The sequence below is a fragment of the Mauremys reevesii genome, unplaced genomic scaffold (assembly GCF_016161935.1).
Source record: "Mauremys reevesii isolate NIE-2019 unplaced genomic scaffold, ASM1616193v1 Contig74, whole genome shotgun sequence".
Lineage (NCBI taxonomy): Eukaryota > Metazoa > Chordata > Testudines > Geoemydidae > Mauremys > Mauremys reevesii.
Window position 1 is genome coordinate 299527 of NW_024100889.1, and position 17956 is coordinate 317482.

The 17956-nt window shown below is 52.4% G+C and overlaps 1 protein-coding gene across 1 annotated transcript; it reads right to left on the reverse strand.

Moving 5' to 3' along the window:
* Nucleotides 1–1605: 1605 nt before the first annotated feature.
* LOC120394708 (C-type lectin domain family 4 member G-like) lies at nt 1606–16651 on the reverse strand. Its single transcript, XM_039518906.1, has 9 exons — nt 16526–16651; nt 15506–15631; nt 13489–13551; nt 9502–9564; nt 9242–9304; nt 8121–8210; nt 7140–7291; nt 5036–5142; nt 1606–4133 (listed from the first exon to the last, which is right to left on the reverse strand). The coding sequence occupies exons 1-9, from the start codon at nt 16566–16568 to the stop codon at nt 3995–3997; spliced, it is 846 nt and encodes a 281-aa protein (XP_039374840.1). The 5' UTR covers nt 16569–16651; the 3' UTR covers nt 1606–3994.
* Nucleotides 16652–17956: the final 1305 nt, after the last annotated feature.

Genomic DNA, 17956 nt, shown 5'->3' on the forward strand with positions numbered 1-17956 from the left:
GACTAAAGTAAGGTGTCTCGTGGGTGTGACCACGGGAGCAAACACATTTGAAATACAGGTATACAATCAGTATTCATAACTTTAGATATAAAAAAGATAATCAGATTCAGCAAACCATAAATTCTTTGGAGCACAGTGTGGTGGGGGGGTCCCTGGAGCAAGGGGCTGGGGAGGGGAGAGCAGGGCACAGCAGAGTGAGGGAGGTTGGTCCCTGGAGTGAGGGGCTGGGGAAATCGGGGTGGGAGGCAGACAGGATTACACCCTTCCCTCCCCCCCGGCCCCCTGGACAGCTCTGGTACCTACTTGGGAGACCGGTCCAGAAGCCAATCAGTTCTGTCTGTCAGGCTGCGGGGGGAGAGCAGCAGCTGCTGAGCCGAGCTGCTTCTTCAGCAACAGCTGCTGCTCTTTCCGCTCCCTGGTGGCAGAGGCTGGTTACTGCATGTAACTGGACTTTCAGCATCCGATCGGCTGTGCTGACTGGACACTGCCAGTTTCCCTTTTCAACCAGACGTTCTGGTAAAAACTGGACACCTGACAACCCTACCCACTAGTCCCTGAGCTCCCCACATCCCTGGGGTGCCCCCTTCTTCCCACCTGGGGGCAAAGGCAAGAGGAGTAGACAGCAGCCAGAGTGAGAGAGAGAGGAGCTCCCTGGCTTCCTGCTTACAGGTGCCACTGCATCCCCTAGTGAGTTAGGGACGCGTTCATGGGTTTGGGCCGGGGAAGATTCACTGGGGCAGGGGAAGAAGAGATCTGTTGAAGCTCTCCCATCCCATCCCACCCCACCCCACCTTGCAGTAAGTTTGTGCCTCTGTTGCTGATTTATTTATTTTTAAGCTGCTGGTCTAATCAATGCTGCTTCCTTTGCAGAATGAGGCCTTGTGCCCACTGAGGGCTAGTCTACACTTACCAGCCAGGTCGACGCGGTGAGTTCAACTTCTCGGAGTTCGAACTATCGCGTCTAATCTGGACGTGATAGTTCGAACTCCGGAAGCGCCGCGGTCGACTCCGGTACTCCACCACTGCAAACGGCGGTGGCGGAGTCGACCTTGGAGCCGCAGACTTCGATTCCGCGGCGTCTGGACGGGTGAGTAGTTCAAACTAGGGTACTTTGAATTCAGCTACGCTATTCACGTAGCTGAATTTGCGTACCCTAGTTCGACCCCGCTTCTTAGTGTGGACCAGCCCTCAGGTTTTGCCAGCTTTGCTGCTGCTCCATTGCAGCTGCACTGCTGCAAACCCCTAATGCAGACTAGCTGCACTGGCATAAACCGAACAGGAGCAAGCTGCATGTGCAGGTCATTGTTTACACCAGAACAGCACTAAAGGTTTATACATTAGTCCAGCTCTCCCAGTGACTAAACTCCCCCCACCACCATGGTCTGGCGGGTTGGAGCTGGTGTTTGTCGGTAACCAAGGAAACTCGGGCAACAAATTAATTCTGATTATTAACAAATATTTCCAAACCATATATTACAACTGGTACCTCCCCAAGTCAGCAGCCAGAACAGCCAATGCAACTAGAAACCAGAGTGTGCGAGAATACACAGACCCCTGGAGTACATTTATAAATGTGTTGAGAACATCAAAGATGCCCACGCACGATTTGCAAGAGTCGATGTGATAACCCCAGTGTTCTGGGTAAATCGCAGCATGGGTGACTGAATAGTCCCTGTTCAGCAGGAAGAATGCTGACCAACTCTTGGGCAGGGTGACTGGCGAGATGAGAGTGGGGTGAATAATTCCTGACTATTCCTTTGCATTTTTAAACCAATTCTCTCTTTGTGCCCCCTGTTAGCATTTGCTTCTTGGGAATGTTCTAACAGTGAAGTTTACTAACATCCCCAAAATAGTGAATTTTAAGCAAACACCGCTGAATGCAAAGTTTGAATTCTTCCTCCTTGTTCCCAGGAATCTGATTCTAAGGCTTGGGCTACACTCCCTACTTGTGTCGATATAACTATGTTGCTCAGGAGGTGGAAAATTCACACCCCCTGAGCGACGCAGTTATACTGATCCAACTCCCACCGTAGACAGCACTGTCGACGGGAGGGTTTCTCCAATCAACAAAGCTACCGCCTCTCGGGGACGTGGAGTATCCCGACAGGAGAGCTTCTCCCGTCGGCGTAGGAAGTGTCTTCACTAAGTGCTATGGCAGCACCCCTCCATTTGGATGTGTAGACAAGCCCAAATGTGTAGACAAACCCAGGGCCCCGGCCACATGGGAAGGATGCAGCAGGAGAGGGTCTGGGAGTGGAGTGTGGCTGGGGCCACGGCAGGCAGCTTGGGGTGGCTTAGCCTTCTCCTGCTTTTGATACCTGCCGCCCATGTTTGGGCACCACTAACATCCTCAAAAAAGCTGCTCAGCTCAGCTGCCACCGAACCCTGTAGGTGCCTAAATTTCTGAGGCTGACAGTCACAAAGCTGCCTGAGTGCCGATCCCGCTCTACAGCTCACACGCTGTGGAGAGCTCTCACACCTAAATCCTGCTGACCCCAAAGGGTTCCCAGACTAGGCACTTTGCCTCTCCCAGCAACTTATCTTGCCAGTGTGAGATGATCCTGGAGGCCTGCTCTGAGCATGCCTAACCTGCCCAAAGCCAGATGGGGGTGAGAGTGTGTGTTCCTCTCTTTCCTCATGGCTTGGGCTCTCACCTGGGATGTGGAGAGCCAGGGTCCAGTCCCTGCTTCATTTAATTAGTTATACAAAGTGGAACAGCTCCAGCAGGAGAAACGGAGAGAAACTTGTGGTGTAATGAAAATTGTTACAGTTCTAAGCTCACACTCTAAATGTCATGGTTTTTTATCCTGGTCCTACAAGGTCTGCAAGCAGACAGGCATCCTAGAGCAAGATGGGAGGAGTGCTGCCTCTCTGCCTTAGGGAGCAGCCTGCTTTGTCTCTGCCTGCTTTTGGTTTTTGCATGTTATTTTTCTGAATTTTAATTTCTGTTTGTATGCCATGGCCACCACAAAACCCACCCAGAATACTGGTTACCATGGCAATTAGGGCACCCACCTGCGAGGTGGGAAAGATGGGCTCGGTCTGAGTGGAGATAGATACCTAGCTGCCTTTGAGGATTCAGGGCTAAACCCTGCCTCTTTTCCTCTCCATTTCATGCCTGGCTAATTTAGGACAATTTTACAGAAATGAAACCTTTGATTTCTCACACTGCGTGTCTAGTTCTCCCCAAACTTCTCTTTTGGCAGATCACCACAGATGGATAATCTGAGATACATGTGTAAATTTTAGCCCTAATTAGCAGGGGAGGATAATTTGCCCTAAACCAGAAAGTTGGTCACATCCTTTACTATAGAGCTATGACCAGATCTATACCATGTTGATGGGATTGACTGGCAGGTTTTAAAATTCGACTTCTCGCGCAGTAAGGATCCTGCCCCCTTTCCCCATAAATGCTGATAATGGATTAATATAGTTGAGGGGACTAGCTGAGTTTTCCACCCAATAAATTGCCACGTTGTGAAAGAGTTTATTTTGTCTAATAGTTAGAGCAGGGGCTGGAATTCAGGACACTTAGGATCTATTCCCAGCGCTGGGAATTGAATGGGCTCTAGGGATTAGAGTCAGGACTCAGGAGCGTTGGGAGTTGCCTAGGTTCTATCCCTGGCTCTTGGAGGGGAGGATGGTTTAGTGGTTAGAGCAGGAGTGGTCAGGACTCCTGTTTCCAGCCATCTGAAATACTGTGGTGTAATAAGAACAGGGGACTGGGAGTCAGGACGTCTGGGTACTAATCCAGTCTCTTCCACTGATTCACTGCTGTGACCTGGGTATGTCTTTGTGCTTCAGTTTCCCCATCTATAAAGTTGGGGTGATAATACCTTGCTCCCAAGAGTAGAAGGGGTGAGGTCTGTGAGGTTTAACACATTGAAATTTGTAAAGAGCTGGCAGACCTTGCATGGAAGGGGCCAAAGGGCAGCAGGGTGGCTCTGTGGTTATTAAGATGCGCTGGCTGTGTTGTGTTCCTCCGGGCCACAGTTTAACAAGTCCACTTCTTTTCACAGATCCAGCCAACCTCATTCATCACACATGGAGCGTCGTTCCACTTCCCGTCTCTGAGCATCATCACGCAGTCCTCGCCACTGCCAAAATTGTTGGGCTCCCCTCGATCCCAGTTGCTGGGGATCAAAGAGAGTAGCAAACTTAGCCAGGCATTCGAGGGAAGCCCTGGTGAAATGCACTCCCTGAAATCCCACTTAAGCCTTCAGAGAGGGTGATCCTGCCTCACCCTCTGAAAGGTGGTTTGAGGCTGACTAGTGCAGAGCACTGGATAAGAGCCAAGTGTAATGATATAGGGCCTGACTGACCTCTGTTACTCCAGTTTTAAACTGGTCTAGCTATTAACTTCAATGGAATTTACACTGGTGTAAACCTGGGCTAATACAGTGGTGGATCAGGGCCGTACTGTTACAGTGAGAGTTACCCACAGTCTTACAAGTGCTTTTCCAGAGTGGGTGAGCACTGATCAGGCTTGGAAGACACCCTACATAGTTAGTGCTGTGATGCACATTCTCTTTGGTCAGTTCTCGCTTCCAGCCTGACTCTCTAAGTCGAGTTAATTCTCGGGGTAGAGTCACTTCCTGAGAACACCAGGGTATTTGGGCTGAGATTTCTGCTAGAGGGGACTGACCTGGGTGCTGTTGGTGACACCTCTGTCCCAGGACTAGTGTCAATAAACAAGTTACACTAAGAAGGAGCCAGATTCCACCGATTTCTTCTCAACAGGGAAACTTCCCTGTAAGACCCTGAAAACTGCTACTGCTCAGCTGAAGGTGACAATTTAAAGCTGAGCATCATCCACCACTTTATTCTCTACCCCACTAGCTCTGATTCCCTGTGGGGAAACCCCGGACAGTTTAAAGAGCAGAGCAGATGGAAGATGAATCAAGAAAGGGCAGCTCCACCCACTCAGCCAATGACTTGATGTGTTTGAAATGTACTGATTGGCCAGTAGTACGTGAGCCAACCCTCACTTCTCTCGCCCCTTCACTCATGTACCAGTGAGCGGGATTGGGCTGACCTGTATGACACAGAACTGTCGTCGACCCATATAAATGCCCCTTCATTGCTAACGTCGTGCAGGCCGATCCAGTACTGCTTGCCGTTAGCGTTCTTTGTCACAAACTCCTGAAAAAAATAAAATAATTGATTGTAATAAAATATTGCCCAAATCTAAGGCACCACCCCAATCCCACTTCATACAGCCCGTACTCCTCTCTGGCTCTCTGTTGTTCTCCTTGTGCTGAGATGTGGCCCATTGGGTTATTATTAGAATTATAGTAACACCTAGGCAGCGACTGAGATCGAGGCCCCATTGTACCAGGTGCTACATAGACACCTAGTGAAAGACACTCCCTGCCCCAAAGAGCTTACAATCCAACAGACAAAACCAAGGGTGGGAGGGGAAACTAAGGCACGGTGATTTGCCCCAGGTCACACAGAAGGTCAGTGGCAGAGCAGCAAGTAGAACCCAGCTGTCCTGGCTCCCAGGCTTGTTCCTGCACCACTAGACCAGGCTGGCTCCCCTCCCAAAGGCCCTGCTGGGGGAGATGTGGCTCTGGATGGATGTGGAAGCACTGTGTGGACATGGAGGCTAGTCAGGGGTCTCCCAAGTGACTGTGATCTCATGGATCCCAGTCCTCCACCAGACGCTGTGTCTCCAAACTCTTTCCCCATCACTCCTTACAGTCAGGGTCTCTCTCCAACTCCCACAAAGTTTCCCTTCCCAGGGAGCTTCCCTGGAGCTGTCAGGCTGACTTGCCTGAGGGTCCCCAGCAGCCTGACTAGCACTTGGGATGAATTGTGCATTAACTCTTGGGAGTTGGGGGAGTGCCCTAAGTCTGTATTCTGGTAAGTGGTTTGCTCCTCGATCCTGTGCCAATAGATGGTGCTCAAGTATATGTAGCATAGTCCCTGGGTTTTGTAAGACCAATACAATTTCTTGTGCACTGCAAATGGCTACGTAATCCATCCCCTGTTATCCACTCCCAGCTTCTGGCAGTCGGAGGTTTAGGTACTCCCAGAGCATGGGGTTACGTCCCTGACCATCTTGGATAATAGCCATTGATAGAGCTATTCTCTGTGAACTTATCTAGTTCTTTTTTGACCCCAGTTCTACGTTTGGCCTTCACAACCAGAGCTGGTGCAACCATTTAGGCGACCTAGGTGGTCGCCTAGGGTGCTAGGATTTGGGAGGCGGCATTTTCTTCAGCAGTGACCGCGGCGGCTGGATCTTCAGCCGTCCCGGTCGCTGCCGGCATTTAGGCGGATGGAGCTGGGGCAGGGGAGCGCAGGGAGGGCCGCCTGCAGCAAGTAAGGGGAAGGCGGCACACAGTAGAACTCCCTGCCCCAGCTCACCCCTGCCCCACCTCCTCCCCGAGCACACCGTGGCTGCTTCACTTCTCCCGCCTCCCAGGCTTGCGGCACCAATCAGCTTAGGCGCTGCAAGCCTGGGAGGCGGGAGAAGTGAAGCATCCACGGCGTGCTCAGGGAGGAGGCAGGGCAGGGGTGCGCTGGGGCTGGGGGGTGCCTCAGGGCTGAGGGTGGGGAGCTGCTGCAGGGGGGAGGCGCCTCAGGGCAGGGGCTCGGGGACGGGGGAGGGCGCAAGGTGGAAGTTTCGCCTAGGGTGCGAAACATCCTTGCACTGGCCCTGTTCACAACATCCCCCGGCAATGAGTTCCGCAGACTGACTGTGTGCTGTGTGAAGAAATACCTCCTTAGGCTTGATTTAAACCTGCTGCCTATTCATTTCATCCTGTGACCCCTGGTTCTTGTGTTATGTGAAGGGGAAATAACACTTCCTTATTCACTGTCTCCACACCAGTCATGATTTTATATCCTCAATCCTATCCTCCCTTAGCCCTCTCTTTTCCAAGCTGAACAGTCCCCGTCTCTTTAATCTCTCCTCATCTGGAAGCTGTTCCAGCCCCTTGATCATTTTTGTTGCCCTTCTTGTGCACATCTTTACACCAGTGCATACTGTGTTTCCTAGGCACCGAGCAGAGAAACGTCAGCTCCTATCCTGTCCCCAGCGTCTCTCTCATCCCAAGAGCCTCCCATTTGCTGGGAGACTATCTCCACGCCCTTTCTGGGCTGTGTGGCTGGACTCAGTGAGCCTGACTTACCTGCTTTTGTGGGTTATCAATAATAATCAGCGTGGCGCCTTGGTCTTTGCAGGCCTGCTTGGCATAGGACCAGTATTTATGCTCTGTGGAGAAGTAGTAGCAGTTCCCTGAATTCAGCAGCCAGCCGGCTGGACAAATGCTGCAGGCAGAGTCTGCAATGCAAAACAGTCAAAGGTCACTCTCAGCGCTGGACTGCAAAGGACAATAATAGCCCCTGCCTAGTGCCCTTTAGCCAATGACCTCAACGCACTTAGCCAAGGTGGGGAGGCGTCACCCTCAATTTGCAGAGGGGGAAACTGAGGCAGAGAGAGGTGCAGTAACTTGCTCAAGATCATTCCCAAGCTGGGAAGAGAGCTCAGGAGTCCTGATTTCTGGCCTCACCTGCTCTAACCACTAGCCCAGTGGTTTTCCACCTTTTTTCGTTTACGGCCCCTTAAAACATTTCTAATGGCGGTGCAGACCCCTTTGGAAATCTTAGACATAGTAGGTCCGCGTACCACAGGTTGAAAACCACTGCACTGGACAACATTGGCCTCATAGGAGCTGGGAATAGAAGCCAAGGGTCCCGGTACCATGCCCTCTGCTCTAACCACTAGACTTCATATACGTCCCAGAGATGGGATTAGAACCCAGGTGTCCTGCATTCCAGTCCCCTGCTCTAACTATTAGACAAAACTGACTCCTTGACAACCTAGCAGTTTATTCGGGGGAAATCCCAGTGAATCCCCTGAACTATATTAATCCATTATTACTGCTTGTGGGGAAAAGGAGCAGGAATCCTAACTGCACAAGGTGCCATGGCCCAGGCCCTCATTTGCTGGGTGCTGTACATTATTATTACTTGCATTATGGCAGTGCTTAGATGCCCCAGTCGTAGCCAGGCCCCGTTGTGCCAGGCATGGTACAAACACAGAACAGAATGACGGTCCCTGCCGTGAAGGGCTGACAATCTAAGCAGGTCGAGGCTGGCGTGTATCTCACCGTTCCCTTTCTGGATAGCATCCAGAATCTTGTAGGCCTCAGCCCTGATGTCATCTCTGTCACTTTTCGCTTTGGCCAGATCCTCTGACACTGCAAACACAACACACCGTCACACGTAGGAATAGGGCTGTAGCCCTTTAAACAGACTGTGAGCCTCCAGCGGCGCTCACCGTGTTCTGTACTTTAGAAGCAGCCACAAGCCAGCCAGAGCAGCGGGTGTGTGCAGCTAGGCCTGGGATATCTGTGTACAGATCGTAAACTCTGGGATATGGGGCTTGGCTGTGGCACTGAAATGGGGCCCCTATCCCAGCAGCAGGAGGCACTGAGCTTGTTACTCGGTCAGTTTGATACATTGTTAGGGGCTGGAGACCTGGCCGGAATCGCCAGCTGAACCTGAACCTTTCACAAGGGTCAAAATCATTCCTCTAAAACCAGGTCCCTTCCCCTGAATCTCAGCAGGAGCCCTGCCCTCCCCTTGCACCCAGGCACACTGCTCTGCCCCCCAATTCCCTACCTCTGGTTCCCCAGGTTATTACACCTGGGCAGTCTTCTGCCCAGCCTTTCAATCTACCTGCCTCCCCTTGGCCCCTAATGAGTCACCATCCCCATCTCCCTCCCCCTCCCCTGCTTCAAAAACACATATCCCCTCTCCTATTTGTGCCAAGTGAATCTAGGGAGAAAGAAACAGCCAGCTCCCCCCCCCCCCGCCCATAGCAGCCCAGCCCATGCGAGTCCCTAAAGGCCAGAGGCTCCTGCAGTGACCGGGACCGCACTTGGGGTGAAAATCCCTGGAACTGAAGGTGAACTGGCTTCCCCAATTTGCCCCAGTTAGTCACACAGTGAGCGTGGTGCAGGAGGAGCCCTGAGTGCAGAGGCTCTGTGGGCACCGGCTGTGTCCCCACCCCTCCAGTGGTTCACCCAGAGTAGGGCATGGGCCCAGTTTCCAGCCTTGGTGACTCGATCCCAAATGCTGCTTGCTCAGGCAGGCCTGGGGGGTAGGGGGGGATGGATCCCAAATTGCCTTGGGAACCTGGCGCTGGGATTCTCCATCCCCATCTCTTCTTTCTGCTGTTCTTCACCCCACCCTCTCCCTGAGCCCTGCTCCCTCTGTGGGCACTCACCATCCACTTTCAGTGTGGCCTGGTCCGACTGCAGCCTCTTCAGGTCCGTGGCCAGCTTCACCTCTGAGAGATAAACAGGGCTGATCACATTCCTGGGAGGGCCCGTCATGGGTACCCAGGGCTCAGCGGGAACAAGGAGGTGGCCAGGGAATGGGGGATGTTGGGGAGAACTTGGGAGGGGGAGGAGTGACATGACTGGGGTGCAGGGGGCTCGTAGAGATGACGCTGGGCTGTGGGTCTGTGAGGGCTCCAGTACGTACCAGTGCTGTATATGGCAGACTGGTTGAAGTGAAGTGTCTCCAGTTGCTTCGCTGTCTTGGAGCCTGGAAGAGACAGAGGCCGGTGAGCTGTGAACTACCCCTCACCTCATCTCGTGAGGCAGGGCCGTGTTCCCTAGCAGCGCGGGTCTGTCAGGTACTGGGGTCTCCCGGGGCTGGTTTCCTTCCTGGGAAGAGGCGGCACCAGTGGATTTGCTTTCGTCCCCTGGCCATGATGGTCCGAGATGGAGAACGACTTGCCCCAGGCCAGATAGTGAAGCAAGATTAGAACTCGGAGCTCCCTGACTCGTGCTCATTCCCCCAGACCCCACCTCCAGCTGCCAGCCCTGTCTGGGGAGAGCTTATTAGTGAGTTTAGTTAGGGCCCATCCAGACTAGGGAAATTTGTACTAGTGTCACCGTGGACTGGTGCAAATCCCTAGTGCAGACACACAGGGGCGGTGAGATGTATGGGCCTGTGGTGCCTGGGCCTGGGCTCCAGCAAATTCAGGGCCCAGGGGGCCTGGCTCCACCAATGTTCTGGGCTGGGTCTCTCTCCTGGCCCTGCCTGCTGTCCCCGTGTACCTCCCTCACAGTGTCCCCTGGCCCCACCTGCCACCCCCGTGCACTTCCCCCGAGCATCCCTGCCTGCCCTGGACAGCAGGCAGCTGCCCCCTGCAGCTCCACGTTGTGCTCCCTTGCCAGCTGCTGCTGCAGCCAGCTACAAGGGAGCAGCACAGGGACAGGCTGAGGCGGCTTCTGCGCCTGCGGCAGGAGGAGGGGAGGAGGGGAGCAGCCTGGGGGGCCTTGGGTGAGTGTCGTGCCAGGGGAGTGGGGGAGGCAGGGAGGTTCCCCCTCTCCTGGGGGGAATCCTCCTCTCTGGCCCCCAGCCGTGGGCAGCCTGCTTGCTGCACCCCAAGCTCCACATCCCTGGCCCAGCCCCATGCCCCACATCCCCTCCTGCACCCCAACCCTGCCACCCAGCCCAGAGCCCGCACCCAGCACCAACCCCCCGCCAGAGACCACACTCAGCACCCAAACCCCATCCTGCACCCAGCACCCCAAGCCCCCTCCTGCACCCCTTCCTGCATCCCAACCCTCTATCCCAGCCCAGAGCCCGCACCCAAACTCTCTCCCAGAGCCTGCACCTCTCTGTGATGCTCTGTACCTCAGGGGAACACCCAGGACCCCTATGTTCATCCTTGTAAAATGATTGTGTGGTATCCAATGCAAAGTTTGTCATGTCGGGTGTCTTCAGAAGGCTCATGATACACCGAGCATGGTTGTTACAATGATGTTATAGGTTATAATTTCATGTATTTAGTTATGAAGCTGAAAATGTATCCTCGTGGCTTAAAGCAAGCCCAGACAGAAACTCTCCAAAGCAGAGGGACAGTTCACACCTCATCAGGGCAGGTATGGGACAAACCCAGCCCAGCCTCATGGGAACAAAAGATGCTGGCCTAGGCAGCAACAAAAGAATCTGTTAGACTCTCGAGGGAGTCACCCCCTTTCCTTTGGTTAGTTTGGAACTGCAATGAGGCGATGTTCACCTGACTCTGAAGGGGGGCAGCAAAGCCACGAAGGAATAAAGGACATGATAAAAGGGAAGATATTTGCCATGCTCTCTCTCTCGTCCACCGAGATCTACAGACACCACCACCAAGTGACTGAAGCGCTGATCAAAGGGGAGAGCCTGACTGAAGAGCAACCAGCCACCCTGTGGTGAGGAGCATCTAAGTTTGTAAGGGCATTGAAAGTGCTAAGATCAGCTTAAAATGTGTTTTGCTTTTATTTCATTGGACCAAATCTGACTTGTTATGCTTTGACTTATAATCACTTAAAATCTACCTTTATAGTTAATAAATCTGTTTGTTTATTCTACCTGAAGCAATGTGTTTGGTTTGAAGCATGACAGAGACTCCCATTAGGATAACAAGCCTGGTACATATCAATGTCTTTGTTAAATTGACAAACTCATATAAGCTTGCAGCATCCAGCTGGCATAACTGGACACTGCAAGACAGAGGTTCCTAGGGTTGCGTCTGGGACCGGAGATATTGGTTAGTGTCATTTGCTTGCAAGTAGCTGGGAGCAGCTTACATGTAAGAGGCTGTGCGTGAACAGCCCAGGAGTGGGGGTTGTCACAGCAGAGCAGGCTAAGGCTGGCTCCCAGAGTCAAGGATTGGAGTGACCTAGCAGATCACCGGTCCGGATAACACCAGAGGAGAACATCACATCCTCCCGCATCCAAACTCTCTCCCAGAGCCTGCAGCCCAAACTCCCTCCTGCACCCAAACTCCATCCTAGAGCCCACACCCCCACTGCATCCCAACCCTCTGCCCTGCACCCAGCACCCAAACTCCATCCTAGAGCCCGCATCCCTCCCACACCCAAACTTCCTCCCAGAGCCTGCACCCCAAACCCGCTCCCACACCCAAACACCCTCTCAGAGCCTTAGGCAGGTGTGTGTGGGAGCAGGGGACTTGGACCTGTTCTGGGCACCACCAGAAATTATACAAACCTGGCGTCCCTGCAGACACATGGCCCAAGGCTTGCACAGGTTACCAGGGTTAGACCTACTGGTGTGAGTCTTACTTTGCACTGTCCCAGAGTGTGTCTACATTAGTGGTTTGCATCAGCATTTACCTATCAGGACAAGGTCTCTAGAGAAGGGGCAGGTTCTCCATCACCTGGAATCATTAAAAGATTGTCTGTCTCTTTCTAAAAGTTCCACTCCAGCTCGACTACCAGATATGGGCTGGATATAGGAATCGCTGGGTGGGATTCTCTGGCCTCTGATATGCAGGAGGTCAGACTAGATGCCCGTAACAGTCTCTTCTGGCCGTAACATCTATGAGCAATGACGGTGCAAACTTCCCTAATGCAGACAGAAACCTAGCTAGTGAGATAGAGTCTGATCCAAAAACCACTGAAGACAATGGAAGCCTTTCTATTGGTTCAATGGGTTTCAGATCAAACCATTAGTTAGTTAATAGAAGCACAACAGAATAGAAGAGGGGTTTGGTATTTCTTGTTTCCCTGTGTCCCTCTGCCTGCCTGCCTGCCTGCCTGCCTGTCTGTCTCCACGTATCATCCCATGTCTTACCATTAGGTTGGAAGCTCTTTGGGGCAGGAACTGGCTTTGTGTTCTGTGTTTGTACTGCACTTCACACAATGGAGTCCTGGTTCATTACTGGGGCTCCTGGCTGCTGCCATAATACACCTAACAGGTGAGTCTGGGATTCATAGACTGGTCTCCAAAGTGGGGTGCGTGCACCCCAGGGAGTGCACAAGAGGATCCTTTGGGGTGCGCGGCAAGAGAAGCACTGCCAGAGCAGTGCCGCTTCGGCAGTTCAGGCATTTTGGGGGTTTTTTTTGCTTCGGCAGTTCAGTCAGGAGTCCAAGTGTTTGTTTTTTTTTGCTTTGGGGTGCGTGATCAAAAAAGTTTGGAAACCACTGCCATAGACAATCACAACCCTTGTTAGAGCCAATGAGTGCCAAATATCCAGTTTTAGACACAACAGGAGGAGCAATCAATCTTATTTATGTAGTGAAACAGCTGCAGACAATGGAAGTGACCACCCCCGGCACCAGGCTGCATGGCAGGAAAGAGCTGTGTGGGCTGAGAGGGGCCCTGGTTGCAGTCCCAGGTGCTCGGAGCAGCCTGTGTGTGAGGGAGGCTGAAGGAGCTGTGATCAGGACCCTGGCAGGAAGCAGAGATGGAGTTTCTTGAGCACAGAGCCTGCTGAAGGGGCAGACAGGGGATTTCCAAGAAAGGGAACAGCCTGTGGCTGTTTGTTCCTGCTGTGTTCAAGGGAACAAGATATTGTAACTACCAAGATCACAGTGAGAACAGGCCTGCCTGGGAGCAGTGATTGCTCCCCCTAACAGGAACAAACTGGACAGCACCTCAGATTTTGGCTTCCTCCAAGGGGGCAAAATCAGTAATACAAAGACATGGACATTCATAAGTAAATTGAATTGTTACCATTGCCTCTCAGCACAGATTGACCAGTCCGCAACTGCTCCAGCTCCTTGGACATCTCCGAGTCTAGAAAGGACAGACACCAGCTGATGTTTATATAGTTTGGGGGTGGAGGGGGCTGAGTTTTCAATTTGGATTCACAGCGTAGAGAGACATGCTGCATTTCTGCTTTCCAACTTCCCCCTGTGCAGATAATCTCCAAGGGTGGGATCCCCAAAGGGATCTCAGCATTGCAATGCTGAGCATCACAGTGTCTAGAAAATCCCAGGAACACCCACAAAGCTGTTACATGCCCAGGCTCATATACAATGAATGGGGAGAGCAATGCACCTGAGTGAAATCCACAAAACCCAGCATGCTAGGTGGGGAGCTGTGTAAGTAGCCAATGGGAGACACTGATGAGCCAAGCCCTGCTGCCATAATACACCTAACAAGTGAGTCTGGGATCCATAGACAATCACAGCCTTTGTTAGAGTGCCAAATATCCACTTTAGACACAAAAGGAGGAGCAATCAAGCTCATTTATGTAGTGAAACAGCTGCAGACAATGGAAGTGACCACCCAAGGCACCAGGCTGCATGGCAGGAAAGAGCCGTGTGGGCTGAGAGCATCCTTGGTTGCAGTCCCAGGTGCTCAGAGCAGCCTGTGTGTGAGGGAGGCTGAAGGAGCTGTGAGCAGGACCCTGGCAGGAAGCAGAGATGGAGTTTCTTGGGCACAGAGCCTGCTGAATGGGCAGACAGGGGATTTCCAAGAAAGGGCTCAGAGCTAGGCACGCTAGTCCAGGCTGCAGGAATGGGAAGTATCTAGCTCCGCTAGTGATCCACAAATGGGAATTCCTCTCCTGGCTTAGGCACCTAGGTAGTGTCTTGTGGGACTGTTAGGTGCCTGCCTCGTTCTACACAAAATGCAGGGGAGAAGGTGCTGCTGCCCAACTTATAGCCCACTGGTTAGAACACTTGCCTGGGATGTGGATGACCCACGTTCAAATCTGTTCTCCCTAGCCGAGGAGCAGAAAAGATTTGTATAGGGGCTTAGGTGGGAGCTAGGCATCTAGATGCCTCGAGGGAGGCAGCAGTGTGCAAGCCTAGTGGTGTCAAGTGAGTTTAGGTGCCTACAGTGCTCAGTGGGAGTTTTGTGGATTGCAATAGGAGACTTAGGTGCCTCATTGGCTTTAAGGATTCCACCCGGAATCCCCTCTGAATGACCTCTGCCCTGGCACAGTCTGGCCAACTCCAGAGGTTAAAAACCAATCACAAGATTGGATTAAAAATAATGCGATTTGTGAAAAATAATAGACTTTAGTTTTCTTTTCTTTGTCTTTTGGTTTCTGAGCCATTACGTCGCTTTCCCAAGCTTTTCTCTGCAACTAGAATCTGTCTCAGTATTTTTTAAATGAAAGCTCAGAGTCTCACCTAATCACAAGACTCCTGGAGCTGGGGATTTAATTCAAACATCACCTAGAGTTGGCAATGCTGAGGCTGCTATTTGTAATGACACCTAACAGGGCTCCTCAGCAGGATGTGAATCCCTGCCATCTACAGCAAAGACCTCTTGAGCTACAGGAGCTCCTCCGTTAGCTGTCAGGAGTAGTTAGGCTGTTATCCTGTGTGGAACAGGTGCTAGAGGGTGTCCCAACACACATAGCACTCACTTGTACCTGTGCATACATTCAAGAATCAAACACCACCGTGTCCCTGCTCACAGTGCGGGCCCTGGGAAGGGGCCCCACAGCTGTGAATTGGAGGGCAGGCGGCCTTACTTAATGAGCCTTATCTTACAATAAGCAGCACTATGGCACAATGAAATACATTGCGGGGTCCCTTCTCCTGCGGTGTCTTGACACTGGCCATTGATAGAGATAAGGGGACCTGGCTGGGAGGGATTCATGGCCTGAAATCCTGGCCTTGCTGAAGCCAATGAGAGTTTGGCCACTGACTTAATGGAGTCAGGATTTCACCCCTGGTCTTTTCCACTGGTCCATTCCTGTGTGATAGTCCTAAACGCACTCCGGGATACTTACACTTTCCAATCACCATGGCGAGGAGGACGGCCCATAACACAAATGACACGGCGTGCACAGCGTAAAGGGTTAATACGGACTTTTCCTCCCCATTCAGGCCTCTATCACACTGAAGCAAGGAATTCCCTGGAAGGCAGAAGCAAAGACAGCGGGGGTTAAAGCACCAGTCCCTGCCCTCTGGTGAACCAGTGCTGTGGGGGGAGGTGTGCTCAGAGCCTTGCGGGGAAGGCACTAGGGGAATTCAGAATTCACTATTGTTGTAATTCATAAACAAATAGTGATGGATGTGCCGCTTGGGCCAGGAATCTCTGTGCAGCACAGAGCATGCAGGGGAATTCACACCTCATCATCTAATCTATTTATCTATCTATCTATCCCCAAACACCCCCTCTATCTGTCTCTATCTATCCCTCTAGAATCATAGAAGATTAGGGTTGGAAGAGACCCTAGGGGGGCATCTACTCCAAACCCCTGCTCAAAGCAGGACCAACCCCAACTAAATCATCCCAGCCAGGGCTTTGTCAAGCTGGGCCTTAAAACCCTTTAAGGAAGGAGATTCCACCATCTCCCTAGGTAACCCATTCCAGTGCTTCACCACCCTCCTAGAGAAATAGTGTTTCCTAATATCCAACCTAGACCTCCCCCGCTGCAACTTGAGACCATTGCTCCTTGTCTCCACCCTATCTATCTATCACTTGCCCTCCTGGATTTCCATTGAGCCTAAAGCCCCAGCAGGGAGAACCCCATTCCCTGGGAGTCCCCTCTGTTTTCCCAAGTATCCTTGGGGGGAGCCGGGCCATGAGACCCATGTGAGATGCTGTGATGATTCCACCCCTGCCCCTTTCCTCTCTCTTCTTTGACTGCCTTCCACCATCAGGATATAGCTCCATGGCTGCAACCCTGCCTACATCTACCCCTCACCCCCTGTTCGATCTGTGCTCCCCTCCCGATAGTCGCCTGTACCACCTCCCTCTGGCCAGCCCTGCTCTCCCCTCTCGCGTGGCCTCTGCTCCCCCATACACTGTCCTCCAGGAGTCCATCTTGCTGCAGACTCATGCGCCATGAAGCCTGCCAGGCAGAGAGGCTGCCCCCAGCTCTGTGCTGCTCTGTCCTATCCACTGTAGCCTCCTCCAGGCAGGAACCAGCCCTTGGTTCAGAGCGTTGCTCCATGCACAGTACCCTGTATTCACCAGCCAACCCCCCCTCCCCCACTGCCCCAGCCCACTGTGCTGCTGTCAGCAGGGGGACTGGGGAGGGGAAGGAAGCATCTGTGTCTCCAACCCCCCCACCGCACATCAATGCCTCCCGCCACACACACATATCCCCCTTCACTTCCCAGGAATGAACAAAAAAGAGGAAGAAAAGAAGCACAAATCTGCTGTAAGTGCAGAATTGCACGAGGCATGTTCCTATGGCGCAACACAGGGACATCCCGCCTGATCCGCAGGACTCTGGATCTGAAATGCCTCTCGTAACGCTTCCACCACTGGGCCTGGGACAGGGATCAGGGCCAAGGCTCCCGATGGTATAACCTGCAATTGTGTATGACGGGCTCCACTGCCCAGCAACTCGTGCATCGTGGACACTAGTCCTGAGTGCAGTATGGGTGCAAAATCTATTTATCCATTCAATCCCATAAACACTAGCCATCTCTATACAACCCCATCCATCCATCCTCCTACTCCTCCATCTGTCCATCCATCCATCCATCCATCCCCATGCACCCCTTCATCTATCTCCATATACCCCCTATACCATATCTACATACCAACCATACATACCAACCATATCTAACTCACAATCTCCATATACACCAGTTCATCCACATCTATCCATCCATCCATCCACCCATCTATCTATCTTCACACACCACCCCTCCGCCCCCATGCACACTCTCTCTCTTGCTCCCCCTCCTTTTAACCCCCTCATTGCCACAGTATGCAAGCACCAGACATAAACATCTGACGAAATGCTGCTGAGACAAGCCTGGAATTCTCTCAGCCTGGCTCTGCCCAGCATCTCCTGCTGTGATGTATGAAATGCCACCTCCCAGAGTACAGACCTGCCTTCGAGTCTGACTTCGGTGCTGAGCACTATGCAGCTCCATAAGTAGGGCCCAATCCTGAAAACCTCACTGACACCGCCCTCGTCTTGGCTTCACCTGGGTGTGGAGTCTGCAGGATCAGGCGTGCCGATTAGCAGGAAATGATTATGCACTCTCCCACTAATGCAGCCTGGGGTTACCTGCTCTCGAAATGCCATTTCTGTCTCCTGTTCCTTGAGCGTCTCTTGGTCGGACTCTTCGCACTTTTGGTAAATGCTGCCCGAAGGCATCGCTTTGAACCTCTTCCTACCCCAACGGCTCCAGTGGCTTTTATACCAGCTGAGGCTCTGAGCAGCTTTCCTGGAAAAGGAAACACATGTACCCAGCCACTCTTCCTCTCTTCAGAA

What these genes read in the sequence shown, in the direction of transcription:
- LOC120394708 (XM_039518906.1), bottom strand. Translation starts at nt 16,568, where the DNA reads ATGGCGCATGAGTCTGCAGCAAGATGGACTCCTGGAGGACAGT. An exon ending in GTCTGCCATATACAGCACTG is followed by an intron (nt 9,305 to 9,501) that starts GTACGTACTGGA and finishes TTTATCTCTCAG; the next exon opens with AGGTGAAGCTGGCCACGGAC. An exon ending in GGCCACACTGAAAGTGGATG is followed by an intron (nt 8,211 to 9,241) that starts GTGAGTGCCCAC and finishes TTGTGTTTGCAG; the next exon opens with TGTCAGAGGATCTGGCCAAA.